General features: G+C 40.5%; 2 protein-coding genes and 1 non-coding gene across 4 annotated transcripts; 2 read left to right on the forward strand and 1 right to left on the reverse strand.

Moving 5' to 3' along the window:
* Nucleotides 1-411: 411 nt before the first annotated feature.
* Nucleotides 412-4,411, reverse strand: hmox2b (heme oxygenase 2b). Of its 2 annotated transcripts, none has more exons than XM_085352452.1 (7): nt 4,389-4,411; nt 3,651-3,800; nt 2,362-2,477; nt 2,134-2,251; nt 1,443-1,934; nt 999-1,122; nt 412-910 (listed from the first exon to the last, which is right to left on the reverse strand). In XM_085352452.1, the coding sequence occupies exons 3-7, from the start codon at nt 2,427-2,429 to the stop codon at nt 783-785; spliced, it is 930 nt and encodes a 309-aa protein (XP_085208578.1). In that variant the 5' UTR covers nt 2,430-2,477; nt 3,651-3,800; nt 4,389-4,411; the 3' UTR covers nt 412-782. The 2 variants fall into 2 exon arrangements, with proteins under 2 accessions (XP_085208578.1, XP_085208577.1); XM_085352451.1 differs by having other exon boundaries at nt 4,347-4,405.
* Nucleotides 4,412-15,303: 10,892 nt separating this feature from the next.
* tedc2 (tubulin epsilon and delta complex 2) lies at nt 15,304-22,260 on the forward strand. The gene is made up of 9 exons (XM_085352453.1): nt 15,304-15,407; nt 18,608-18,666; nt 18,802-19,396; nt 19,499-19,552; nt 19,654-19,732; nt 19,903-20,041; nt 20,336-20,431; nt 21,311-21,504; nt 21,609-22,260. The coding sequence occupies exons 1-9, from the start codon at nt 15,304-15,306 to the stop codon at nt 21,756-21,758; spliced, it is 1,470 nt and encodes a 489-aa protein (XP_085208579.1). The 3' UTR covers nt 21,759-22,260.
* trnat-agu (transfer RNA threonine (anticodon AGU)) lies at nt 15,666-15,739 on the forward strand. The gene has a single exon. It is a non-coding gene; the product is annotated as a tRNA-Thr (tRNA).
* Nucleotides 22,261-24,377: the final 2,117 nt, after the last annotated feature.

Genomic DNA, 24,377 nt, shown 5'->3' on the forward strand with positions numbered 1-24,377 from the left:
AACAAATACAAGGTGCACTGTCACATAATTCTGAAAACAGAGAAATTATACAATTGAACATGCACCAGGAGAGATTAAAATATCCTGTATATGTTATTAGTATGTGAAGACTGATTATTAATCAAGCTTTTAACTGCTATCGCCCGTCTCAAAAAACAAACCGTTTGGAAATATTTGAAGCTGAAGCTTAATGGATTAATGAAATTTGGGTTTTCCCATTAACTTTGCAACTGAATTACTGTGCAGAAATAAAGATAATTATATACGAGGAGTCAAAGTTTACACTTCCAAATAATCTTCTTACTAAAGGCTTCAGTAGAAATCTAAAGTGTACAGCGAACTTTACTAATCACACAATTAACTCACTCTATGTTCAATTTATTATTAAGGAATAAATACTAAACAGCCAGATACAGTTGTGGAACGAAATGTCACTTCAGTAAGAAAATAGGAGATCTACATGAGGTCTCGAGATACGACCAAATGCAACTGGAAGGACACAGATTGGAGGGATAATGCAGGAGGAGGTAGAGAATTTAAAAGATGAATAAATCTAGCGTGATGGATGGAATTATATTGGTCCTATAGATCATTTTGCTTGAATTTAACTGTTCCATATTTTTGTAAGCTTACATTATTATGCAATATGTAACAATAAATAAACTTGGACCACAAGCTATGACACGGTCCACATCTCGTGGAAAGATCTCAGTGTCCTTTACTGTCCTTCCTGTTACAGTCCTCTTTTCACACAGCAGCAGAGTGGCAGACGGAGCGACAGATCACATCAGATACCACGCAACCAGTCCAGCCAAGGCAGCAAACCAAGTAGCAAACAGGACCTGTCCTGTCGGGTGTCTGAGAGCAGCCATGGCCAGCTGACGGACGTATGCTGTTCCACCTGATGCCGCTGTGACACAAAGGAGGTCCGGACAAAAGCTTAGTTAGTGACAAGAAACGGTATCACTTACATATATTTACAAAGGCAGTACACTTACCCATTTTGGCATTGTAGTAGGGACATTTGCTGATGTCTCCACCCATTGCTCCATGAACGGGCATGCCAGCATCTAAAACATCCTCCTGGATGGTTTTGCCGATCTCTTCTAACTCCTCAAACACCTGCCAGAACGAACGTGAAGCATGTGAGGTTGAAATATAAAGTCTACAATTTGTTGTTGGATAACACAGATAGATGAAACATCTATGAGTAATTCAAATACTTGGAAAAAGCAAAACTCATAAGGTTGATGGCTGGAGCCCCGATTTATTACACTACTGAAACAGAAGAACCTTGCACGTCCACCACCAACGGTGCTTGAATGCGTTTGTGTATAAACAGGTGAACTGGAGACACACTTGTTCAACAACTGAGGTTTAAGACTTCTATCAGAAAACTCCACAAAGTGGAAAACAACCTCATCTTCTGCTTGGCCTCTCACCTCAATGTTGAACAGAAAAGCCTTCACAGCCTCGTCCACCAGTCTCTTCTTTGTTTCCATGTCCAGTTCCAGCTCATTCATCCGACTTCGATACAGCTGCTTGAATGCTTTGGCGCTATGGATGGCATCGAACTGGTAAAACTCTAAGCCCTCTCCTGTGGGCGGCAGCTTCAAGGCTCTCTGTGCCACCTTCTTCAGCACCTGCCCACCAGATAGGTCCCCCATGTAGCGAGTGTAGGCATGTGCAACCAGCAAAACTGGGTCCTCCTGCCCTACTTGATGGATGCGGTCCACATATTGTTGGGTGGCCTTTGAGCAGCTTGCGTGGCTCTTCCATTCTGGACCGTAAAAGTATTCGAGGTCACGGGCCAGAGCTTCGTGGCGATGCAGCTCAGCGGGAAAATAAAGAGGAGCAAAATAGGGGTGATCCTTGTTTCTTTCAATCTCCTCCTCCAGGGCCGTGTATGTGTAGTAAAGCGCCACCGCACCAAGCTGAGGGAAACAAACATGAAAAGTTGGTGTAAAAGCCACTTTTTCTGCCCTTCTTCAAACACAAGCGTAACATGAGCTGTCTGCTTTGTGTTCTTGTTTCCACCAGTTTTCTATAACACATTTATTTGCAGGCTTTGCTTTGTGAAGTAGTCTTCTATATAAAAAAAGGACATCGTCTACCTTTTTTCTTGACACTCACCTTGAAGAGCTCTTTGCGGATGCGACCCCTGAGGAAATCTTTCACAAACTGAGTGTTCTCAGCCTTTTCGTGAATCTGCTTGGTCCCTGCTGCCAGCATCTCAGACAGATCCTCTGGCCTGGAGAAAGAAAGGAAGTTTGGTTTGTTGCGTATGTGGCAAAACTGAAGCAGGATTATTCATTTCAAATCTTATTAACACAGATACTATGTTACTGGAAGCAGCTTTACCTGAGGGTCTTTTCTTTCTGCTCATACACAGGCCCTGCACCATTGGACACATTCCCTGTTGTCTCCATCTTCTCCAGTGACTTATTGATATGATGTTTCCTGACACCTACTTAACCCTAAAAATCAGAACAAAGCATTTAACAAGCAGTATAGTCACATTAAAAAGTATTATCACGCTCCATAATTTTTAATCTATATGCTGTCAAGGTAGAGTGCTGCCGTACAGCTGCATTGCTCACTGCAGCACTCGAGATCCAAACAAAATTAATAGCGTACAAGAGCTAAAAGGACATTCAGAAACACATCCACTACCAAGAAAAATGTTCTGTCTCACTATCCTGAATAAAAATGTCAAGCACTGTCTCTTAACAAAGCAACTTCAAATCAAACCTGGTAGTTTCTGTACCTTCCTCCTGACAGATGATTTTTTTCCTTTTGTCATCTATCTCACAATATTAAAGAAAAAACAAAATTAAAAAAGGAGGGAGAGCAAGTAATCTACTAATCAGAGGGTTGGTGGTTTGATCCCTGGCTGCTCCAGTATTAATGCCAAGTATCGTCAGGGAAGATACTAACCCCAAGTTTCTCGTTTAAATATGCATGAATGTTAGACAGAAAGCACTTCAGTAGAAAAAGCATAGAAAAAAGTGCCTGTATGAACAGGTGATTGAGGCAAGTTGTATAAAGTGCTTTGAGTGCTCAGGTAGAATAGAAAAGCGCTGTACATCCATTTGCTATTTACCATCTTGGGAGCAGAACGACATTTTTTCCATATGGATCTTTACATGACAACTGACATAACCAAATTTAAGAACATTTCCCAGCCTGACCACCTCTGACTGCCCTGAAGCTAGAGAACTACTTACACTATGTCATTCTAATTTATAGGCCAAATATCTGCTACTGTGTCTTCAGGAATAAATAATTTCAAAAGTTCAAGTCTATCATCACTGGAAGTTTTTCAAGGAAATTGGAGATCATCAGGCTGGATGCTCTGGGTCAGTTGACATAGAATGAGACCAATACATTACGCTATTAAAAACAGTTTACCTAGATTAGTGGTTAAGAGTCCACAAAACCTAACTTACCATAAAGTGTGTAATAATAATAATAATAATAATAAGTGTGTAATAATAATAATAAGTTTGTAATAATCATATCAGATCCATAATCATAAAGCTAAGTCTGTTTATGGTGTTTGACTTACTGTCAAATACTACCGACACCAAAACATAAATATCCCTTGGATATTTAGACGTACATTAAATAACAGCAGAATTAACTCTTACCCAAGATGACACAGAGGTTAATCAGCAAACGAGTGAAGCTAATAACCTCTTCACAGTGGCTGTCGTCCCTGAGTTAATGATGATGGAGGTCAAAGAAATAAAGCCTTTTTCCACTTAAATCCAGCGGCTTTAAGCCTCTGACCTGATTTACTGTCAGACAAAAAAAAAGAAAAGAAAGATAAGACAGGGTCAGAGTGAAAACTGATACAGTACAGACGGGCAAGTGCTGGCTTGGTTTACAGAGATAAGCAGCATCCAGGCAGGTGTGACCTAAATCAATGCAGCCAAACAAAAAGCAGCTCAAACAACACAGCACAGGCCTTCTGGCATTTACCGGGAGACTCCAAGCATAACTCGCACAATGAGCAAGCAAGTGCCATACGAGGAGAGCCTCGTAAGTGATTTAAATCAGCTGAATCCCTCCAATCACAGACCATGTTGTAAAACCACCTTTTATCATCACACGAAGGTTAAACCCGAGAGTTCGTCCTCTAGCTTCCCACAGTGGGAGCATCACTTTAACAACCACAGCTAACTTTACTGAACAACGCTAGCCAAGTTAGCTGTAAGCTAGCTAACATAACATTTCCACAAAACACGCTTAAGATTTGAGAAATCAGCGGTTTGCCACACACCAGGGGCCCACGTCTCTGTTCGTAAAATGTAATAATGCTAAATTACAATGCCACAACAAACCTTCTCTGCACCGTGATAAGCTACCTACAGCTACAAAATTACCGTGCGGAGGTCCAGAGCGAAACTACGTTTAACTCCGCCCCTTCGATGATCACATGATACTCTACAGGATGCTCTAAGATTTGTAGTTCTCGCACAGGACTACAGAAAAAAAAAACTATCCAGAAAAAATTCCGTATCTTCATAGTATTAGGCTTTTCGTCACAGCGAAAGGGCTACTGAAAAAACTATTAAAATTGGCTATAATAAAAGATGTAGCTGAATAATGAAGAATTTCAACTAAATCATAGATTTCAAATAGCTAGTCCCGTCGAACTATCTGTTTATTACTCCAATAATTGAGAAATTCATGTAACTATGGAGAAAAGGGCAGTAGTATGTCACAATAGGGACAATAAGATAGGATAAACTTTATCCCAAACAAACACAGAATACAAGCTTAACAAAACAGACTATGACATGACCAAACAATAACTAACCTGGAATGAAAATAAATACTTTTAAAAAAGTGAACTGAAATAGAAATCCATCCATCCATTTGCTTTCTTCAACTTATCCACTTCAGGTGCATTGAGGGCTGGGGACTATCCAAGAGCCAGGGTACATTCAGGACAGGTTGTCAGTCTGATGTAGGTGGGAAAAAAGCATGAAATAATCATGTACAGCTAAGTAAAACATGTCAAAGAGAAGAATTTAAACTAGCTTACTGACTGTAGTAAAGCAGCATAGCAAAAACCAGAGGACATACAGTGGGTAAGTGTAAGAGTGTAAGGTGTTTTGAGAGCACAGTCTTGAAATAAACTGTTAGCATGAGGTGATGCCTTGCCAGACAGATGTGTAAACTGTAGAGAGCTATTGCGTGAGGTATGAAAGATTTACTGTCAGAGCTGAATCAGTCTGTTAGACAAGTGCTCTGCTGCTGTCCAGTAAATGATGCAGAAAGTGGTCAGGATAACAACAAATCCCAGAGCCAGCCTGATCATCCTGTAGGTGTCACCAGGATAGAAAATCTCCAAAACTTTCCTGCAAATGTTGAAGATATAGATTCATCAGAAGGCAATCTCCAGCACCTGGCAAAATCAATGTTCATACTATCCCTCAAGGAAATTTTTCATGGTAATGAATACCAAACATGCTGGTTTGCATGTCATTTAACATTAGGGATAATCTTTTCTACTGCTAGATATAGTATGAGACACATCATAAGTCCTAAATTACAGAAATTGGAACCTAGAGAGAAAACCAAGACCAAATCAAAAGGCTACAAGAGAATAACCACAAGATGGCCTTCATACCAAATAAATGCAATGGTTTGTCAACAATTACTGCTGTTACTGTTCCTTTGGGAATGAATAAAAGATAAAGTAGTCCAAGTTTTAATGGATGCTCATTTTAATACATTTTAAATTGCAACACCAGTTGCAAATCAGGACGTGATTTTAGTAAAACCATCTGTAGCTCTCTATCAGGCCATAATGAAGTAATTGCAAGTTACATAACCTGATAAAACCATCACTGGGTTTGACAGCAATTATCCTTGTAATGGCATTGTTTATGGCAGTGTTTTTAAATCATCTCATCAGCTGGTGTTCAGTGATGTGCCCATTTTACCCAAGCTGTTCTCTAGTTTCACAGGACTTGCTGCACAATATCCACTAATCTGACGTGGGAACAATTCAATGTTCTTCCTTATTGGCGCTTCAGGTGATGCACCTATGAATTCAAGGCTTTTGAATAAAACACTGGCCTCATACACTGGTAAAATCATAATGGTTTTCTGTGAGGGTACAACAGCTTGTCCCAAACACATTTGTTCCATAGATGAAGTTTAACATGAGGGCCTCACCCTCTTCCCCCTCTTCAATCTGTGACTGACTGGATCATGACAGTCAGTAACAGATCCAAGTGTGATAATTACGTTTTGGGTGTTTCTGTGCATAGATGTTTCGTGTATACTCATCATGCATATGTAAATTCAAATTCAAATTCAAATTTTATTTGTCACGTACACAGTCATACACAGTACGATATGTAGTGAAATGCTTGGACAACTGCTCGTGACCTAAAGAAAACAAAAAAGGAAAAGGCTATGAATAAGATAGGAAATAAATATGAAAAATTAAAAAGGGTAAATTTAACTAGGAAGGAATAAAATATAAATTAAGGTTAAAAATGAAATAACTGTACAACACAAATTAGAATGAAGGGTAAATTTAACTGGGAAGAATAAGATAAAATATATAAATTAAAGTTGAAAATAAAATAACTGTACAACAAAATACACAATATAGAACTATATAAGAATGTATGAAGAAATCTAAATATAAATAAATATATACACAATAACAGCAGCTGTACAAGTATTAACCGGAAATGAAGAATATAGTGACCAGTGTTGTGCAAAACCAAAGTCCAGAAAGTCCAGTGTGTGTGTAAGAACCATATGTGTGGGTCAGTACTATGTGGTGGTGTGATTGAGAGACCGTATCGCCTGCGGGAAGAAGCTCCTCCTCAGTCTCTCTGTGTTGGTCTTCAGGGAGCGGAATCGCTTTCCTGACCTCAACAGAGAGAACAGTCTGTTGTTGGGATGGCTGAGGTCCTTCACGATCTTCCTGGCCTTGGTCCAGCACCGCCTGCTGTAGATTGAGTGCAGGTCAGGGAGCTCGGAGCGGATGGTGCGCTCAGCTGACCGCACAACCCTCTGTAGAGCTCGTCTGTCCTGCATGGTGCTGTTCCCGAACCAGGTTAAGATGTTTCCCGCCAGGATGCTCTCTATGGTGCACGAGTAAAAGTTCCTGAGCACCTTGGAGGGCAGTTGGAAGTCTCTCAAGCGTCTGAGGTGGTAGAGACGCTGTCGGGCCTTTTTCACCACGGTGTTGATGTGACAGGACCATGACAGGTCCTGCGTGATGTGAACTCCGAGGTATTTGAAGCTGTCCACTCTCTCCACTGGGCACTCGTTGATGACGGGGGTCTGGTAGTTCCTCTCCTGCTTAGTGCTGAAGTCCACTATCAGCTCCTTTGTCTTACTGACGTTTAGAAGGAGGTTGTTCCTCTGGCACCAGTTCTCCAGATTCCTAATCTCCTTCAGGTAGGCCGTCTCGTTGTTATCAGAGATCAGGCCCACCACGACGGTGTCGTCAGCAAACTTGATGATGGTGGTGGAGCTGGTAGTGGCCACACAGTCATATGTGTACAAAGAGTACAGCAGGGGGCTCAGAACACACCCCTGGGGGGCTCCAGTGCTGAGAGTGGTGGAGGCTGAGACATGTCCGCCCATCCTTACTGCCTGTGGTCTGCCAGTTAGGAAGTTGGAGATCCACTGACACATAGATGAGCTGAGTCCCAGATGCTCCAGCTTGGTGGTGAGTGTGGAGGGAATTATGGTGTTAAATGCAGAGCTGTAGTCTATGAAGAGCATTTTAACATAATTCCCCCTTCTAGTGTCCAAGTGAGTGAGTGATGTGTGGAGGAGATGAGAGATGGCATCGTCTGTGGAACGATTTGGACGGTAAGCGAACTGTAGTGGGTCCAGTGTGTCTGGTAGTGAAGAAATGATGAAGTCTCTGACCAGGCGTTCAAAGCACTTCATCACTACTGAGGTGAGGGCTACAGGGCGATAGTCGTTGAGAGAAGCAGGGTGGGGTTTCTTCGGGACAGGAACAATGATGGACTCTTTGAAGCATGTGGGGATCACCGACTGAGATAAAGAGATGTTGAATATCTCAGTGAACACAGGAGCTAGCTGGTATGCGCAGTCTCTTAGGATACGACCTGGGATGCCGTCTGGTCCTGCTGCTTTCCTGGTGTTCACTCTCTTGAAGGCTCTCCTTACTTCATGCTCGGAGATGACGAGCACGTTTCCGGTGCTGGCAGTATCTTCCTGTCTGCAGCCGTTAGCGCCAACACTAGCATTGTTGGAGACCTTAGCTGCAGCCTCGAAGCGAGCATAGAAAGTGTTCAGCTCGTCTGCCAGAGTCACGGCCGCGTTCGTCATACCGGTTGTTGGTGCTTTATAGTCCGTTATTGTCCTTAGTCCCCGCCACAGGCTCCTAGAGTCACTCTGTTGGAGTTGTGACTCTAGTTTCCTCCCGTAGCGCTGCTTCGCCTCTTTCACCGCCCTCCGCACGTTATATGACGCGGCTTTGTACGGGTCCATGTCCCCCGTCATGAGTCCCGTGTTGTAGGCAGCGGTGCGGGATCTCAGAGCGTCGCGGATGGTTTTATCCACCCACGGCTTCTGGTTGGGAAACGTTGTGATAGTCTTTGTCTCCACGGTATCATCCGCTAGTTTCCCGATGAATCCCACAACCGCTTCCGTAAACACGTTGACGTCATCGTCGGAGCTGTTTCTGAACATGCCCCAGTCTGCGTCATCGAGTGCGTCCTGTAACGCGGCCACCGATTGATCCGTCCAGCGCGCGACCTTCCTCTGAACCGGAACTTCCTGTTTCAGCCTTTGTTTGTATTTTGGCATGAGGAAGATGGCGGCGTGATCAGATTTGCCAAACGGGGGGCGGGATTGTGCCTTGTAGCCGTCCTTGACCGTAGTGTAGCAGTGGTCCAGTGTACAAAGTGACTGTTAATGTTGATTGATTGATTGATTGATTGAATCTTTATTTTGAACATGTTGAAAAAGTATAAAAAAAAAAATAGAATTAAAAGAGACAAATGAACAAAGCAAACAAAAGGAAAACGAGCAACCACAACTCCAATTAACGTCCATGTTCAAAAAGGAGCAGGAAGAAGCATAAGCTTATTTAATCCCACCCCTTTTCCACTATCTAGTATCAATAGACTACAGAAATACCTCCTTGTAATTACATTATATGTTATGTGTAATTTTTTTTTTTTTTTTTTTTTTTTTTTTTAATATATACACATATATGTTTCTATCTATCCATACCTACGTATATACACACATACGCACATATACACATTTTCAATAACCCCATTAACACCTGAAGGATACACAACCTACAATTTTATATATATATATATATATATATATATATATATACATACATATACATATACACATATATATATATACATACATACATACATACATATACACATACATATATACCCATACCAACAAACCCGTGCATGCGCACACACATGAAAATATTAGACAAGAACACCCTATCAAATCTCTACCTTTTCCCTGTACCCTGTAAAAACCATATCCTTAAACCGCTTTTTAAACTGCGCCATGCTTGGACATTGCTTCATATCTTTACTTAGTCTGTTCCACAGCTTCACTCCACACACAGAGATGCAAAAACTTTTTAATGTTGTACGGATACGAGGATGTTTTAAATTTAATTCCCCCCTCAAATTGTATCCCCGTTCCCTTTTAGAAAACATTTTTAGAATATTGTCAGGAAGCAGGTTATTTATTGCTTTATATATAATTTGTGCTGTGAGAAAATGAACCAGATCTGTGAATTTTAGAATTTTTGATTTTAAGAATAGTGGATTTGTATGATCTCTGTAACCAGTTTTATGGATTATCCTTATGGCCCTTTTTTGTAATATAAAGATTGATGATAGCGAACATTTGTAAGTATTGCCCCAAACCTCTGCACAGTAATTCAAATACGGTGCAATCAGGGAACAATAAAGAATGTGGAGTGATTTGTGGTCCAGAATGTGTTTTACTTTACTCAAGATTGAGACACTTCTTGAAATTTTGTTATGTATATGATTTATATGAGACTTCCAGTTTAATTTATCATCTATAATCACACCAAGAAACTTATGTTCAAGTACTCTTTCAATTTCCACACCATCTACATGAATCTGCACTTGTGCATTTCTAAGGGAATTCCCAAATAAGATAATTTTAGTTTTACTTAGATTTAGCGATAGTTTGTTCCTGTTAAACCATTTTTTAATTTTGCACATTTCTGAAGTAATTGTATCCAGCAGCTCCTTTAGATTCCCCCCAGAACAAAAAATATTTGTGTCATCTGCAAATAATACTAATTTTAATATATCAGATGCCTTACAAATATCATTTATATAAATAATAAATAATTTTGGACCCAGTACAGAGCCTTGTGGAACACCACAAGCAATGTCCAAGCATGATGAGGAATGGACACCCAGCTTCACAAATTGTTTCCGGTCACTTAAATAATTTTTCACCCATTGCAGTACAACCCCCCTAATCCCATACCGTTCCAGTTTATTAATTAATATGTCATGATTGATTGTGTCGAATGCTTTCTTGAGATCCAGAAATACTCCAGCTGCATACTGTTTCTGATCTATAGCATTCGTAATCTCCTCAATTGATTTGATTAATGCCAGAGATGTTGATCTTTTTGATCTGAATCCATATTGACTGTCAGAGAGTAATTTATATTTATCTAAGAATTTGTCTAATCGTTTATTAAACAGGTTTTCTAGGATTTTGGAGAATTGTGGTAGTAAAGAAACAGGCCTGTAATTTGTGAAGTGGCGTCTATACAGCGGCACAACTTTAGCTATTTTCATTTTAATGTTGCCTGGAAGATTGATCCATTAGTAAAGGGCTAAAAGCCCACTTGCATGTTGTAGCTGTGAGGGCACGTACGTGTGTGTGTGCTTTTGTCCAAATGTGATTGTCAGAGCCTAATATTAGTCTGGCAAGCCGGCTGCATTGTCAGATGTGTGGCTGGCAGGGGGGCAGTTGAGTGCCTCTCCCCCTCATTCTGCTGCTGAGCCACAGGAGCCTGGTGGGGAGGATAACAAGATGATTCACTTCCCTGCAATGGGGCCACAAAGCTGTTGCCATTAGATGAAATTGCTTTGGGAAGTGCTTTTGAGCTACTGATACCGTTCAGAGCGGAGGGGGGGGGGGGGATCAGTTTAAAAGAAGAAATGTTAGCTTTAAAGCTGATTTTTCCACACAAACCATAACATTTCTTTGCACTGACAGCTTGATAAGTCTCTCAGCCTGTTTCACGGCTACTTAGTTTTGTTTGCTACTCTGCTTTCCTGTGCATTCCCTTTGTGGTTGAGATATAGCACGCAGTCCATTTTACCCTACCACTATCTGACATGGTACCTGCTGGGATCTGATTTTTATTTATTTATTTTTTAAAAATATGTTTATTAAGATTTTTGATATAAAGAAAACAAAACAAAACAGACAACACAACAGCAAGGGCAAAAAAAAAAAAGGCAAAAAATCACACTGCATCAACAAAGATCCTACTTCAACACTGGCAAGATACAAAAATGAAATGCTAGGGTGGTAGACTGAATTATCGATCAAAGAGGAATTTGTTTTAATGCATGATCTAAAAATGGCTGCCACACATTAAAAAACTTACTAAGTTTGTCCTAAAAATGGCAACAATACAGAAAAATGAAACATTACATCTGCATTGCTTCACATGTCAATGACATACGTGGGGGAAAAATAAGTAAAAATGGCCTTCTTTGATGAGGACGTACTTTGTCAGTTATCATTAGGTTTTCTTAGTTCCTTCCCTGCATTAACGAGGCAAACTGCCTGTTAATGAAGAGAAGTGTGAAGCCCCTTAATTTGGGATCAGTATAGAAAAAGAATAACACAACTGTTGGAATTTAAATGAGCATGACTTAATCGGAAAGTGAAATGTCATGCTGGGAACATCAAGCGCAGGCTTTTAAAAGCAAGAAAAACAATGTGGTGCGCACCAAGAAGACATGTCAATCAAATCAAAAGAAAAAGCCCATTCCTTTCACTCATTAGGACCTCTATTAAAAAGTTTAACTTACAAACTAATGAGCGTCTTTTTAAAGTTCAATTAAATTCACTGAGTTTCCTCAGTCAGTAAAGTGGCAACAATAACTGTCAAACAAGGGGAATAAATGAATTTAAAGTAGTGTCTATTCCTGGAAGTTTCTCTTCATTTTTCTATTGCTGGGGATATTGTATTGGTGCAGCTGCTCACCAGCCCCTTCACTAGGTACGTCTTCCTAGTACCAGGTTAGACCTTCTTTTAGCCTTAAGAACCTTAATTATACCTTAATTCTTTAAGTCATAGATTCATCATGGTGCTGGAAACATTCCTCAGAGACTTTTGTTTATGTTGACATGATAGCATCAGATTGCTGCAGATTGATTGGCTGCCCATCTGTGATGTGAATAGAGCCGCATCCCAGAGGTGCCCTATTGGACTAAGATTTGGTGACCGTGGGTAGCTTTTTAAGACAAAGACCTCCCTGTCATGGTCAACAAACCAGCTTGAGATGATTCGAGCTTTATTACTTGGTGCATTATCCTGCTGGGAGCAACCATCAGAGGATGGCGGCCATAAATGGATGCCACAGAAGGTTCAGTTGGTACTAAAGGGCTCAGACTTCCTGAAATCAAAACCACTGAAGGAGCTGAAATTGAAATGGCCACAAAAGTATTTAGGCATCATTATAGGTCAGAATTTATCATTTAAAGGTCACATCTTTAAATGTTTGTCACTCCACTTGAGGAAACACTTCGTATATGCAACGTTTTTGTTCCTTTATTGGATTATGAATTTATGTGGCCAGTACCTAAAGAGGTTGGATACCATCTACCATTGTGCTGTATGTTTTACTGCAGGCCATGAAAATCTGGCACATCAAAGTTCTCTGTATACTGGTGCTAAATAGGTATCTCTGTATGTCTGGAGACTTCCTCATTAGTTGGTTTTTGTATATAACTTTTTGCTTGGGCTAATGCCTTGTTATTTGTGAATATTTATGTGTGCAAAAAATACAAGTAGTACAGTATATGTTCTCACAATATTTTAAATGTTTGCCCCAAGAGTCAGAGCAGGAAAACGTTTGGAATAATCTTCACTTGGACCTGAAATTTCCAGAACTGGTTACAGTGGGGGAGTTTAAGTCCATTTAAAAGGAGTGAGAAAGTAGCTCTTTTGGTCAGTGTGACTGTTTTTGATGTTGCTCTTGATGTGTTATTGCATATGACTTACATATTTGTGTCCACTTGTACTGAATGTCAGTTTCATTTCCTTCTTACTTATTATATTATTTTGTGTTATGTTCTCATTTCTAATCGCACTCTTGGCCATGACTCTCTTGAAAGAGATTTTTAATGAGACTTTCAATGAGTCCCACAGCATTAAACCACCACCACAAGCATCCACTGATACAATATTTCTACCTAATAAAGTGGCAAAAGATTGTGTATTATAGACTAACAAAAATTAAACAAGTAATGACATTCATGCCCTTACAACAGAACGCGCAATACTGCAAACCTGGTAAATATAAATGAAATCTACCAAAGCTTGATAAACGTTTTATGAGAGGAATTATTGGCTCCAACAACATCTGATTGTGCTTAATGTCTCAGTTCTCATATGTGTATTTTTACTTCATAAGCAGCAAATTATCCAACAGTTACTCATAATCTGCCTCTGTTTACACCTGCTTTCCAGACATTTCTCATGAGGCTCACTCAGACTGACAGCTGTAAGTGTAAGCAGGTTACTTGGGAATGTTACTGGAACGTTTAATGGTTGTGGTTATCAGAAATAATCAGCAGTGTTCTTCATTTTTGAAACTTTCATATATTATGACATGTTTATGAGTCAACTGTATGAGTACCAAATGAGAAATTAAGACTGGGTGAGTACTGTTGAATAGAAACGTGGTAATAAAGAATTCAATAATCTAATCCGGTCGTTCAGTCTGACGTCACTAGCCGTGTCTGGACCTAAACTCCGCTGCAGGTCCAAACATCACTATGGCATTACTGAGAGTTGAAAAACTGTCTAAAGTCTTTCATCTTTAATAAAATGATCAGCGTTCTGCTTTACCAGGTGTAACAATTGAGTTTAACATCCAGGCATCCATGAAAACGGAATTTATGACATTTAACGGAGTTAGAAGTTAGCAGGGAGTTAGCTCGCTAGCTTCTATCTAAATACAATATAGCATGTCCTGACTGCGGGGTTTTGGAAACAAATTAAAACGTACAGCTCTGCTATCACTTCCAGCATAAACGAAGACAGAAAACTAAACAGCGGTGATGTTTGTAGGGTTACTGAAGTTGGGCTAGCTGGTATATAATGATGTGCTACGTGACCGCTAGCGACACAGCTATGTTAGCATAATAAACAAGCTAAAATTTTTCCACTCAAACGTGAGTGTTCTCGGTGGTCAGGAACAAATGTAATCGCATGGCAGGATGCTGTAAAAGGACCAAACTTCAGCCAGGAGAACAACTCAGATAATCCATCCACAATACAAGGTTAGTCATTCATATACTGCTGCATGGGCTGGGCTGTAGTTACATCCTAAGGTTTTAAAAACTGAGCTTAAATAAATGATTAGTGGTAATAAAAGCCGAGGGAGGTCAACAGTGATCACTGACTGTTTTAGGAGCTTTTTGAGAAGAAAATACATAACATTAAACATGTTAACAACACAAAAGCCATATTAAACAGACTACTTTAGGCCCGGAAGTAGGAGTCGTCACGTCATCACTTAACAACCGGATAGGCAGTATAGATGACAACAGCGTCCCTGGTAACCATCACACTTCTCGCGAGAAGTAGCGAGTCCGTTGTTTCTACGAATGCTCAAAGTTTCTTTTTCTGCCTGACAGGTTTATATATATATATATATATATATATATATATATATATATATATATAAACTTTAGCTATTCACCTAAAGTCACTTAGGTTTCATCGCATTGATTACCTACTGAATATTTACTAATCGGTGACCTTCTTTAGTCAGAGGGGGAGAAATGTGACTTCCGCATCCGTCGGGTTCGAGCGTTTCGCGGGTCTGTACAAAAAAGCTTTCATTATAAAGAGGATCTAACAACGACGTATTCTGCACTTTTTGACCAAGTCTTACTGTTTCTAATAAGTCATTAATCAGTGTTAAACAAGTACGTGAACGTTTTGTTTTTCGTGTTGTCGTGGCAGAGAAGGTCACCACCGCTATACACCCAGACACGATCATGTCGCTGCTGTGCGCAGTCGAGGAAGCTGTCAGGTCATGCAAAGTGGAACAAGCTAAGGTTAATCACCGCATTCAACTCTACAGAGAATTATTAAAGAGCCTGTAAGTACACGCTTGACTTTTTCCCCCCAAGCTGTTTTCTTCTTATAACAAATTTAAAAACAAATCCAGTTTCTGCGATGTCTGAAGTTTGTATCCTGGATTTTTGACTCTCTATAAACATTTATGAAAAATCCTCTTAAGTTACATAGGTCCAAAGTATTGTGATGTTTGTGTGCCACTTGTAGTAATCTGTAGGGGAATCCTTCGGTAGTTGAGTGACTCTTTACGTAGGCTATATACAGATCTGGTTAACCATCCGGCGCTGTGGCTTAGTTGGTTAAAGCGCCTGTCTAGTAAACAGGAGATCCTGGGTTCGAATCCCAGCAGTGCCTTTTGCTACACGAGACGGCTGTGTGTGTGTATTAGCTACTCTACATTATCTCAAAATGTGTGTTGGTTGATTTTTCTTTAGTTTTGTTGGACTATTCAAGAACACTAAATGAGTTCATGACTTATTTACTGTTGTAAATGAGCTTATATGACACCTGCCCCTGATACAACAACGCATATCAAATCAACTACATAGTTAAACTCATTTCATTCAGAATAACGACAAAATAAATATTAAGTAATGAGATAAGAAATAAGAAACAATAAACAATTTATGTCAATTCCATCTACAAATGAGCTGTAAGCATCTGAAGCATCTCTGCACTAAACCTTTATGACAATACAGGATAACTATGCTATTTCTGTACAATGGTTTCAGTGAGTGTCACATCTTAATTTATATATGTTTAAAAATATACCCATAACAGCTACACAACATTTTATACTGGTCCTAATCTTTTGTTTTTAAAAATATCATTTAATCTTAATCGGTGTATGTCATCTTTCATTTTAAACAGCATCTGGATATCAAGCGGTAATTGTTGATTGTTTGCTTTGAATTATATCATAATGTACTGACTAAATAATGGCTTTGTTGACTCGCAATATGGTTTGTTATCATTTGTATGCCTTTTTTGTGTAATGAATATTAATATTCCCATATGGAAAAGATATATATAAATCTTATAAAGTTTGTGTCTGTCTTGTGTGAAACTTGTTTGAAAAGCATACAAGAGTGAAAACAAATATAAGATCCCTTGAAAAATAATATAAATGGAACTTGTATGTTTTGGATACTTTATGAAAGTAATGAGAAAGTGGCCACTTTCATGAGTAAATCATATAAGCCTTATATGATTCACTATATGAAGCAAGCTAAAGCTGATGCAAGTCTTTTATAAGTTTTTCCTATTTCTTTTCCATATGGGTTTCCCTACACCTAAAGCCAGTAAGACATATGGAAAATAAGTGATTAATATAAAGTCATATTTGACATACAGGGAGTGCAGAATTATTAGGCAAATGAGTATTTTGTCCACATCATCCTCTTCACGCATGTTGTCTTACTCCAAGCTGTATAGGCTCGAAAGCCTACTACCAATTAAGCATATTAGGTGATGTGCAACTCTGTAATGAGAAGGGGTGTGGTCTAATGACATCAACACCCTATATCAGGTGTGCATAATTATTAGGCAACGTCCTTTCCTTTGGCAAAATGGGTCAAAAGAAGGACTTGACAGGCTCAGAAAAGTCAAAAATAGTGAGATATCTTGCAGAGGGATGCAGCAGTCTCAAAATTGCAAAGCTTCTGAAGCGTGATCATCGAACAATCAAGCGTTTCATTCAAAATAGTCAACAGGGTCGCAAGAAGCGTGTGGAAAAACCAAGGTGCAAAATAACTGCCCATGAACTGAGAAAAGTCAAGCGTGCAGCTGCCAAGATGCCACTTGCCACCAGTTTGGCCATATTTCAGAGATGCAACATCACTGGAGTGCCCAAAAGCACAAGGTGTGCAATACTCAGAGACATGGCCAAGGTAAGAAAGGCTGAAAGACGACCACCACTGAACAAGACACACAAGCTGAAACGTCAAGACTGGGCCAAGAAATATCTCAAGACTGATTTCTCTAAGGTTTTGTGGACTGATGACATGAGAGTGAGTCTTGATGGGCCCGTGGCTGGATTGGTAAAGGGCAGAGAGCTCCAGTCCGACTCAGACGCCAGCAAGGTGGAGGTGGAGTACTGGTTTGGGCTGGTATCATCAAAGATGAGCTTGTGGGGCCTTTTCGGGTTGAGGATGGAGTCAAGCTCAACTCCCAGTCCTACTGCCAGTTTCTGGAAGACACCTTCTTCAAGCAGTGGTAGAGGAAGAAGTCTGCATCCTTCAAGAAAAACATGATTTTCATGCAGGACAATGCTCCATCACACGCGTCCAAGTACTCCACAGCGTGGCTGGCAAGAAAGGGTATAAAAGAAGAAAAACTAATGACATGGCCTCCTTGTTCACCTGATCTGAACCCCATTGAGAACCTGTGGTCCATCATCAAATGTGAGATTTACAAGGAGGGACAACAGTACACCTCTCTGAACAGTGTCTGGGAGGCTGTGGTTGCTGCTGCACGCAATGTTGATGGTGAACAGATCAAAACACTGACAGAATCCATGGATGGCAGGCTTTTGAGTGTCCTTGCAAAGAAAGGTGGCTATATTGGTCACTGATTTGTTTTTCTTTTGTTTTTGAATGTCAGAAATGTATATTTGTGAATGTGGAGATGTTATATTGGTTTCACTGGTAAAAATAAATAATTGAAATGGGTATATATTTGTTTTTTGTTAAGTTGCCTAATAATTATGCACAGTAATAGTCACCTGCACACACAGATATCCCCCTAAAATAGCTCAAACTAAAAACAAACTAAAAACTACTTCCAAAAACATTCAGCTTTGATATTAATGAGTTTTTTGGGTTCATTGAGAACATGGTTGTTGTTCAATAATAAAATTATTCCTCAAAAATACAACTTGCCTAATAATTCTGCACTCCCTGTAAAACCTCTTTAATTTTGTGCACTATTACACTAGATTCTGAGAGTTGCACATACCTAGATACACTAGGACTTCTATTTTTTTAACAGTGTGTTTCATCATTAAGCAGTTATGTCTGCCAGAGATCACCAATGCAATATACTGTATGAATGAAGCATCCATTCTGACTGCCAGCGGCCTTTCTGCAAATGAGATGACATTTAAAAATGGCAGTGGCTGATGCTCATCTGTTGTGTCACATCATTTTTGTCCTGGAATGTTTAAAGACTTTAAAACTTTTATTTTAATTTTAGTGTGTGTTCACATGAAGTATTTTCCCACAGAACACCCCAACCCGAGGTGAGCTTTGAGGAAACAGAATTGGCAGGTGCTGCTCCTACAGGTAGTTAAAAAATAGCTTTTATTTGTCTGTCAAGGTGCTGATAGTTAAAACAAAATAGCCTATTTGTTTATTTACATTTCTTTTCTCTTGCCAAGTAGTAACCACATATTTGCATGTTGCTATTTTCATAAACAGGTGTCTCCCCATGTGATAAGGAAGACATAGAACTGCTTGAGAAGGCTCTAGAGAAAGCCCTCCGTGTGCGCACCAGCTCAGAACCTTCTAAAAAAGAATCCAAAATACCCAAACCTGGAAAGGAAACGGGGACTTTAGGTGCTAGGCCTGTGGATATCACACATTCATCTGCAGCATCTAGAGGAAGCCAAAGAACGATAAGGTCATCCACTAAATCTGCCAGCCTTGACAGAAAAGGGTCCGGACGGCCTGGATTATCAGTATGCTCCTCACTAGCCTCGGGACCTTTAGCTAGCGCCGACCCCGGACAGACCAAAAGAACAGATAATAGAAACACGATCCAAAACCATCCTGCCTCATCAGCTGGCGCTTTGCATCACCAGGCTTATAGGAAACTGCAGCAGGCTGTCATGCCGTCTGTCTCTCCTGATCACATCACAAGCTTGCTCTCTAAAAACAAGACTATCAGAAGCAATATGTTGAGTGGTGATGACCTGAGGAAAGCTGCACCTGTCGCTGCAAATTCTTCAAATAACGTAGTGTCCTCTTCACAAACAAATGAGCCAGGAGCATGCAGTTTCCCTCAACAGAATGGGCATGTTTTTTAGAATTACACTATGAAAATAACCATGCTTTGTAAAAAACAAAAACATGTTCTGTAATATTATAATCATTCTGTTTGACTTTGCTTCAGCAGGATATTTTCTGAGCAAACAACAAAATGGAAATCTTTAAAGAGCAAGCAGAGCAGGTGCCTACAATGCATTGTAATGCAAAAAAATATAAAAACAAAATTCCTCCTTGTACATTTTTCCTTTATTCACAAAGTTTCCTTCTGTACATTATCTTCAGACTGTGGGATAAAGCCGTTGCCCTACAGACGAACCCTGGGCCTGGGAAGAGTCACTTCATGGAGAGAATGAGAGCTACGGTAAAATGGATCAGCTGGGGTCAGCCATGATGTCATGTTAAACTGGAATTTATGCTCTAATTTAGAAAACCAGCCAAGTGTATTAATGAGAAATTCTAGCTAATATACATTAATTTCTCTAAACAACCCCTGTGTTTCATTGTACACCATTTTTCCTTTGCTTTGTTTAGTTTCCCAGGAATTGGCCATTTGGCAGCCCGTATGAGACCAGGGCTCTGCTGGACAGGTTGATTCACCAAGCTCAAGACTTGAAACAGCTCTGCGGGGAGCCTCTAACCAAACAGATGCCAGAGATAACATTAAGACTGGGTAATAGAGAAGCTTTTATGTGAATTCGGGAGAAATGAAAGGGACTGATTCCATAAGTCAGTGGGTGACAAAATAACAATGTGGGAGTTGGCAGGAAGTGACTGTGCGAGCTATTTCGACTGATACAAATCAAGACTTTCCTTTGCCAGGAACCATCAGGAAGTTGACGTTTTTCTATAACTGTAACAACTTTCATGCGCTAAGAGTGACTGTAAACACACTTTTAATGCAACTCCACTTGCTTCTCAGTAAGCTTCTATTATAACTCTCTTTTTTTAATGTGCTTTCTTACAGTTAGTACAGGCGACAAGTATGATTCCTGTATGTCGCTGGAAAGGCTGCAGCTCACAGCAGCTGAGCTCAAGAATTTTGCAGATCAAGTGAAACAAGGTAAGAATCCTGTTTGTACGCAGCATAATAAACATCATAAACCTTTCTGTAAAATAATTGTTTCTCCAGCATTAATTGCAGATCATTGATCTTTGTTTGTAGACAGGTGGTCATTAGCTGGAAGACACCTTATCAAAAATATTTATTCCTTTGCACTGACTTTCCTAAAGGAGATGCTGGTGGAGACATCATGACATGGTTTTTGGCTGTGTTTAACCAGTGTTACATACATTTTGCGATTTCTTTTCCATGTGGGTCATCGTCTATGGGCATCCCAGTTTGAGTCTGTACCTACAATATGCACAGCAGCATTTCCATTTCCTCCACTGATGCAGTTATAAAGAACCTGAATGACGAGAGATTTTCCATTCACACCTTCACAAAGATTTATTGATGTTTACTCGTTAAAGCACCAATGTAGCACAAGTAGCAACTAAATCCAGTGTGTCAGAGAAGTTTCCAGTAATGAATAGGTCCACACGTCTGGTGTCATCCAATCTAGCATCTCACGTTAGTATTTTTATTTCACCGCGTTGTAATATCCAGGGAGGGAATTATCTTTTATTGCTTTTTAACAGCATTTAGAAAATGATTATGGTGAGTGCAGCGTGCTAACGCGCTAATGGAGCCTCTCCATCTTGGCGTATGGAAAATGAAAGCAGAGCTGCCGTGAACCCTCAGCGCCAGCTCAGTCCTTTCCTTGGCCTCAACAGACCCCCCTCACCCCCTTGTCCCCATGACGATGGGGTTTTAAAGCTGTCTGTCCTGATGCCACTAAGCAAGGGCCTAGCTATTTAAAGCTGAGGCAACAGAGCAGAAAGAAAAAAGTTTTAGGGGTATGGTTGCTCGCGCTCTAAAAATAACCTTTTTTTCCGTCAGAGTGGAAAGCATGGGATCGATGGAGGCCAGAGGGAGGTTGTTTTTGCCCCACTTGGGCAAATGGTGTGCAGGGAGATGGGAGAACTTCACCCCTGCCCCTGACTATAACATATGCAACAGAGGCAGAGCTGCAAGAGCTTGAGCAGCTGCGGATGAGGGTGGCATTGCTGCAACAAGAGGTTGATCTTGAACAGGTAGGTGACGTGTTCTGAAAGCACCTCGTGAGTTTTACATACCTGCATGTTCTTTTTTAGTAGAAGCTAGGAACTGGCTGACAGTCTTTTCTGATGTCCCACAGGCTCTGTTGGACACCCTGTCCCCTCAGTTTTCGGCTGTCGTACCTGGGCCTGAACGTCTGAGCCCCAGTGTACTCAGAGACATGTACTCCCTGCTGGGTGAAGGAGGGGAACGTTTCCCAGCTATAGTCCTGGACTCTGAGCCTGCATGACTAATGAGCACATTAAATTGACTTATAGGTTTGTAAGTTTAGAAACAGGTATGAATACATTAAAGGCCTCGTGGTATGCTGCAATCTGGTGCAACACTGATGAAATCAAACCCCTCTGACATAGTCAAAACAAGGACATGGTTAAAAAAAAAACAAAGGGGGGAACTGAATTGAGTGAACAGCCTCAGAGGGCAGCTGTGGTTCAGGAGGTTCTGCTGGAGGGGTTCGATGCTCTGTGTTACACCTCGTGATCCTAAAGATATCATGGAAATATTAATGGATGGATAAACAGGTGTACCTAATAAAATGGTAACTGAAACATCACGAATGATTATTTTGAAGAATCTGTTTTTAATAGTGGCATCGCTGTGTTATGTCAGTGTCTCATGTCATGTCACAACTGTATAAAACTGTGATCATTAATCCTGTCTCTTAAACGCAGCTTCTGAATAAATGCCTCAGGCACAATTTTAAGTATCACCATTGATCAGAGTAACGTAATAAAAGATACATAATATTACAGTGACTTTAAGTGTGTGTATTTGTGATGTAAGCTGTAGGTTAAATTATATGTTTGAGTTGTTTCTAATTTTTCCTTTTTGCTAAATTCTGACACATCGTAACTGATGCCTCAGAAGTGTAATATTCACTCGGTGAATTTTGCCAGCAGGTGGCACTCAATTCACAGAAAAAAAAGAGTCCAAATTACATTTTAATCAAAGATGCCCTTGCAAGTTTACCTGTGTGTTTCACTTCATATCATTCATTTTCAGTGTTTAAATAAAAAAGAAAGAAGAAATGTGCCACCACCACACACACACACTTCCATACTGTTTTTCCATATGTTTTTGATCCCCCATATTGAGCCAGCATAATCTTTCATACATACATCTGCTAGATCGCATATATGGGGCCATCACTGTGTTTCTGTGATATGGTATTCACGATCAAATGTGCTATGAGGCTGTACGTGAGATTCAGGAGCGCCTGGAGGAGCCTTAGAGGCTCGTGCCCACAGATGACGGGTGGCTGGCAGGAGCTGTGCCAGACTGGGCGACAGGTGGCGCTGGGTTCTCGCAGCAGGACGTGGGTGTTGAAGCCCTGCTGCACCGGCCCTTCATGCGCACGCACACAAACAGGGAGACATGCACACCCAGAGCCGGCTGAGTCATAAAGAAGGTGTGCCTGGCATCGCAGCATGCTGCAAGCTGGAAATGGCATGTTTCCCTGAGGAGAGGGACAAAAAAATGATTATATGAAAAAAGGAGGAGTATTTCAGCCTCAGATGGCTGGATGAGTCCAAAAGAACAAGGGCCTGATGGTTTGAACGTCTGTTCCTGGGTTCAAAGAAGAATACATTTGCAGGTTTACAAGACCTGTTCACACAGAAATGTCCAACTACTTTTGGATTGCAGTCATCTGCAGGGCACTGGATCAGAGTGCTGCTGGTTTATGGCCTCACATAGTCTTAGATCTGTGTTTGTCTATGTGTGTGAGGGAGGTAAAAAAAGGAGGCATGGAAGTATCCTTGGGTCAACACTGTACATAGTTCCTAGTGGGAGTGGTGCTCATGCAGCTCAGCCTTCCTGTGACCTGCATGCATCAGCTGCTGCCTGGCTTTGCCTGTCACCAGCAGAGCTCTTCCACTCTTCCAGCATGGCCCGGTCCTCCCAAGGTTATGCATGCCTCACGCCTTTATCCCATTTTTCTCACGCCTCTTTGTGACACATAATGGAAGATGCAAGACAGTTTTACTGTCCGTGGGTGAAACTTCATGGAAATTACTGCCATATGCCACGCATACACACACACTTACAGAGGGGAAAAGTTCAAATACTTTGGAGCTTCCACTCTTTTTTTTCTTTTCCTCCAGTCATCTCACTTTTAATTGCTTACTGGAGTCTAAGCACAAATCCCCAGAAACCCAACAGAGCTACCAAGAATCCACTTCTGTCCTTCAAATGCCCATTGCGCTTGAACGTCTCTTTTGTACTGCGCCCCCACTCCTCACAAAGACATTCCTCACTTCCCCTCTTTTATTTCTCTTTGGCTGTTCTAAATAGCTGTTGCTGATTGAGCTACAGCCGAGATTGTTAAGTCAATGTAGTCATCAGTTAGGCAACATTAGGGTATATTTTTTGATTTCCCCCCACTGATCAGGCAGTCAAGTTGAATTTTTCTGTCAAGACAACCCATACACGGTCTTAACAGCAGCTGTCCTGTACAGAAGGAAGCCTGTTTGGCATTTATAAGGGAGCATGACGTATTTTCTATTCTGGTAAAATCTCTGATTATCATATTATCAAGAATAAGTTGAGCTGATAAAAAAAATAAATCTTGGAAGCATTAAAAGGCTAACATGCTGTCGTAGAAAACCCAGTAATGCCTGAAGATAAAACAGACAATCAGATTTGTGTGTCCTTCACAAACGTAGCTTTATAAATGTGGAGGAGGAAGATTAGCAAACGTTGGACATGAAAGGTGTCTAGATTGATTTTATTTAATTCTTTTTTTTTGTGGAAGAGCGAGCATACAAGGGGATTAACTACTACTAGGCTGCTTTCCATTCAGAAAGAACTGGCTCCAGCCGTGTGTGTGCATGTGTGTGTGGGAGGGAAG

This window comes from Diplotaxodon limnothrissa, linkage group LG4 (genome assembly GCF_057381915.1).
Source record: "Diplotaxodon limnothrissa isolate DT_005_m linkage group LG4, D_limnothrissa_male_GT1.1, whole genome shotgun sequence".
Lineage (NCBI taxonomy): Eukaryota > Metazoa > Chordata > Actinopteri > Cichliformes > Cichlidae > Diplotaxodon > Diplotaxodon limnothrissa.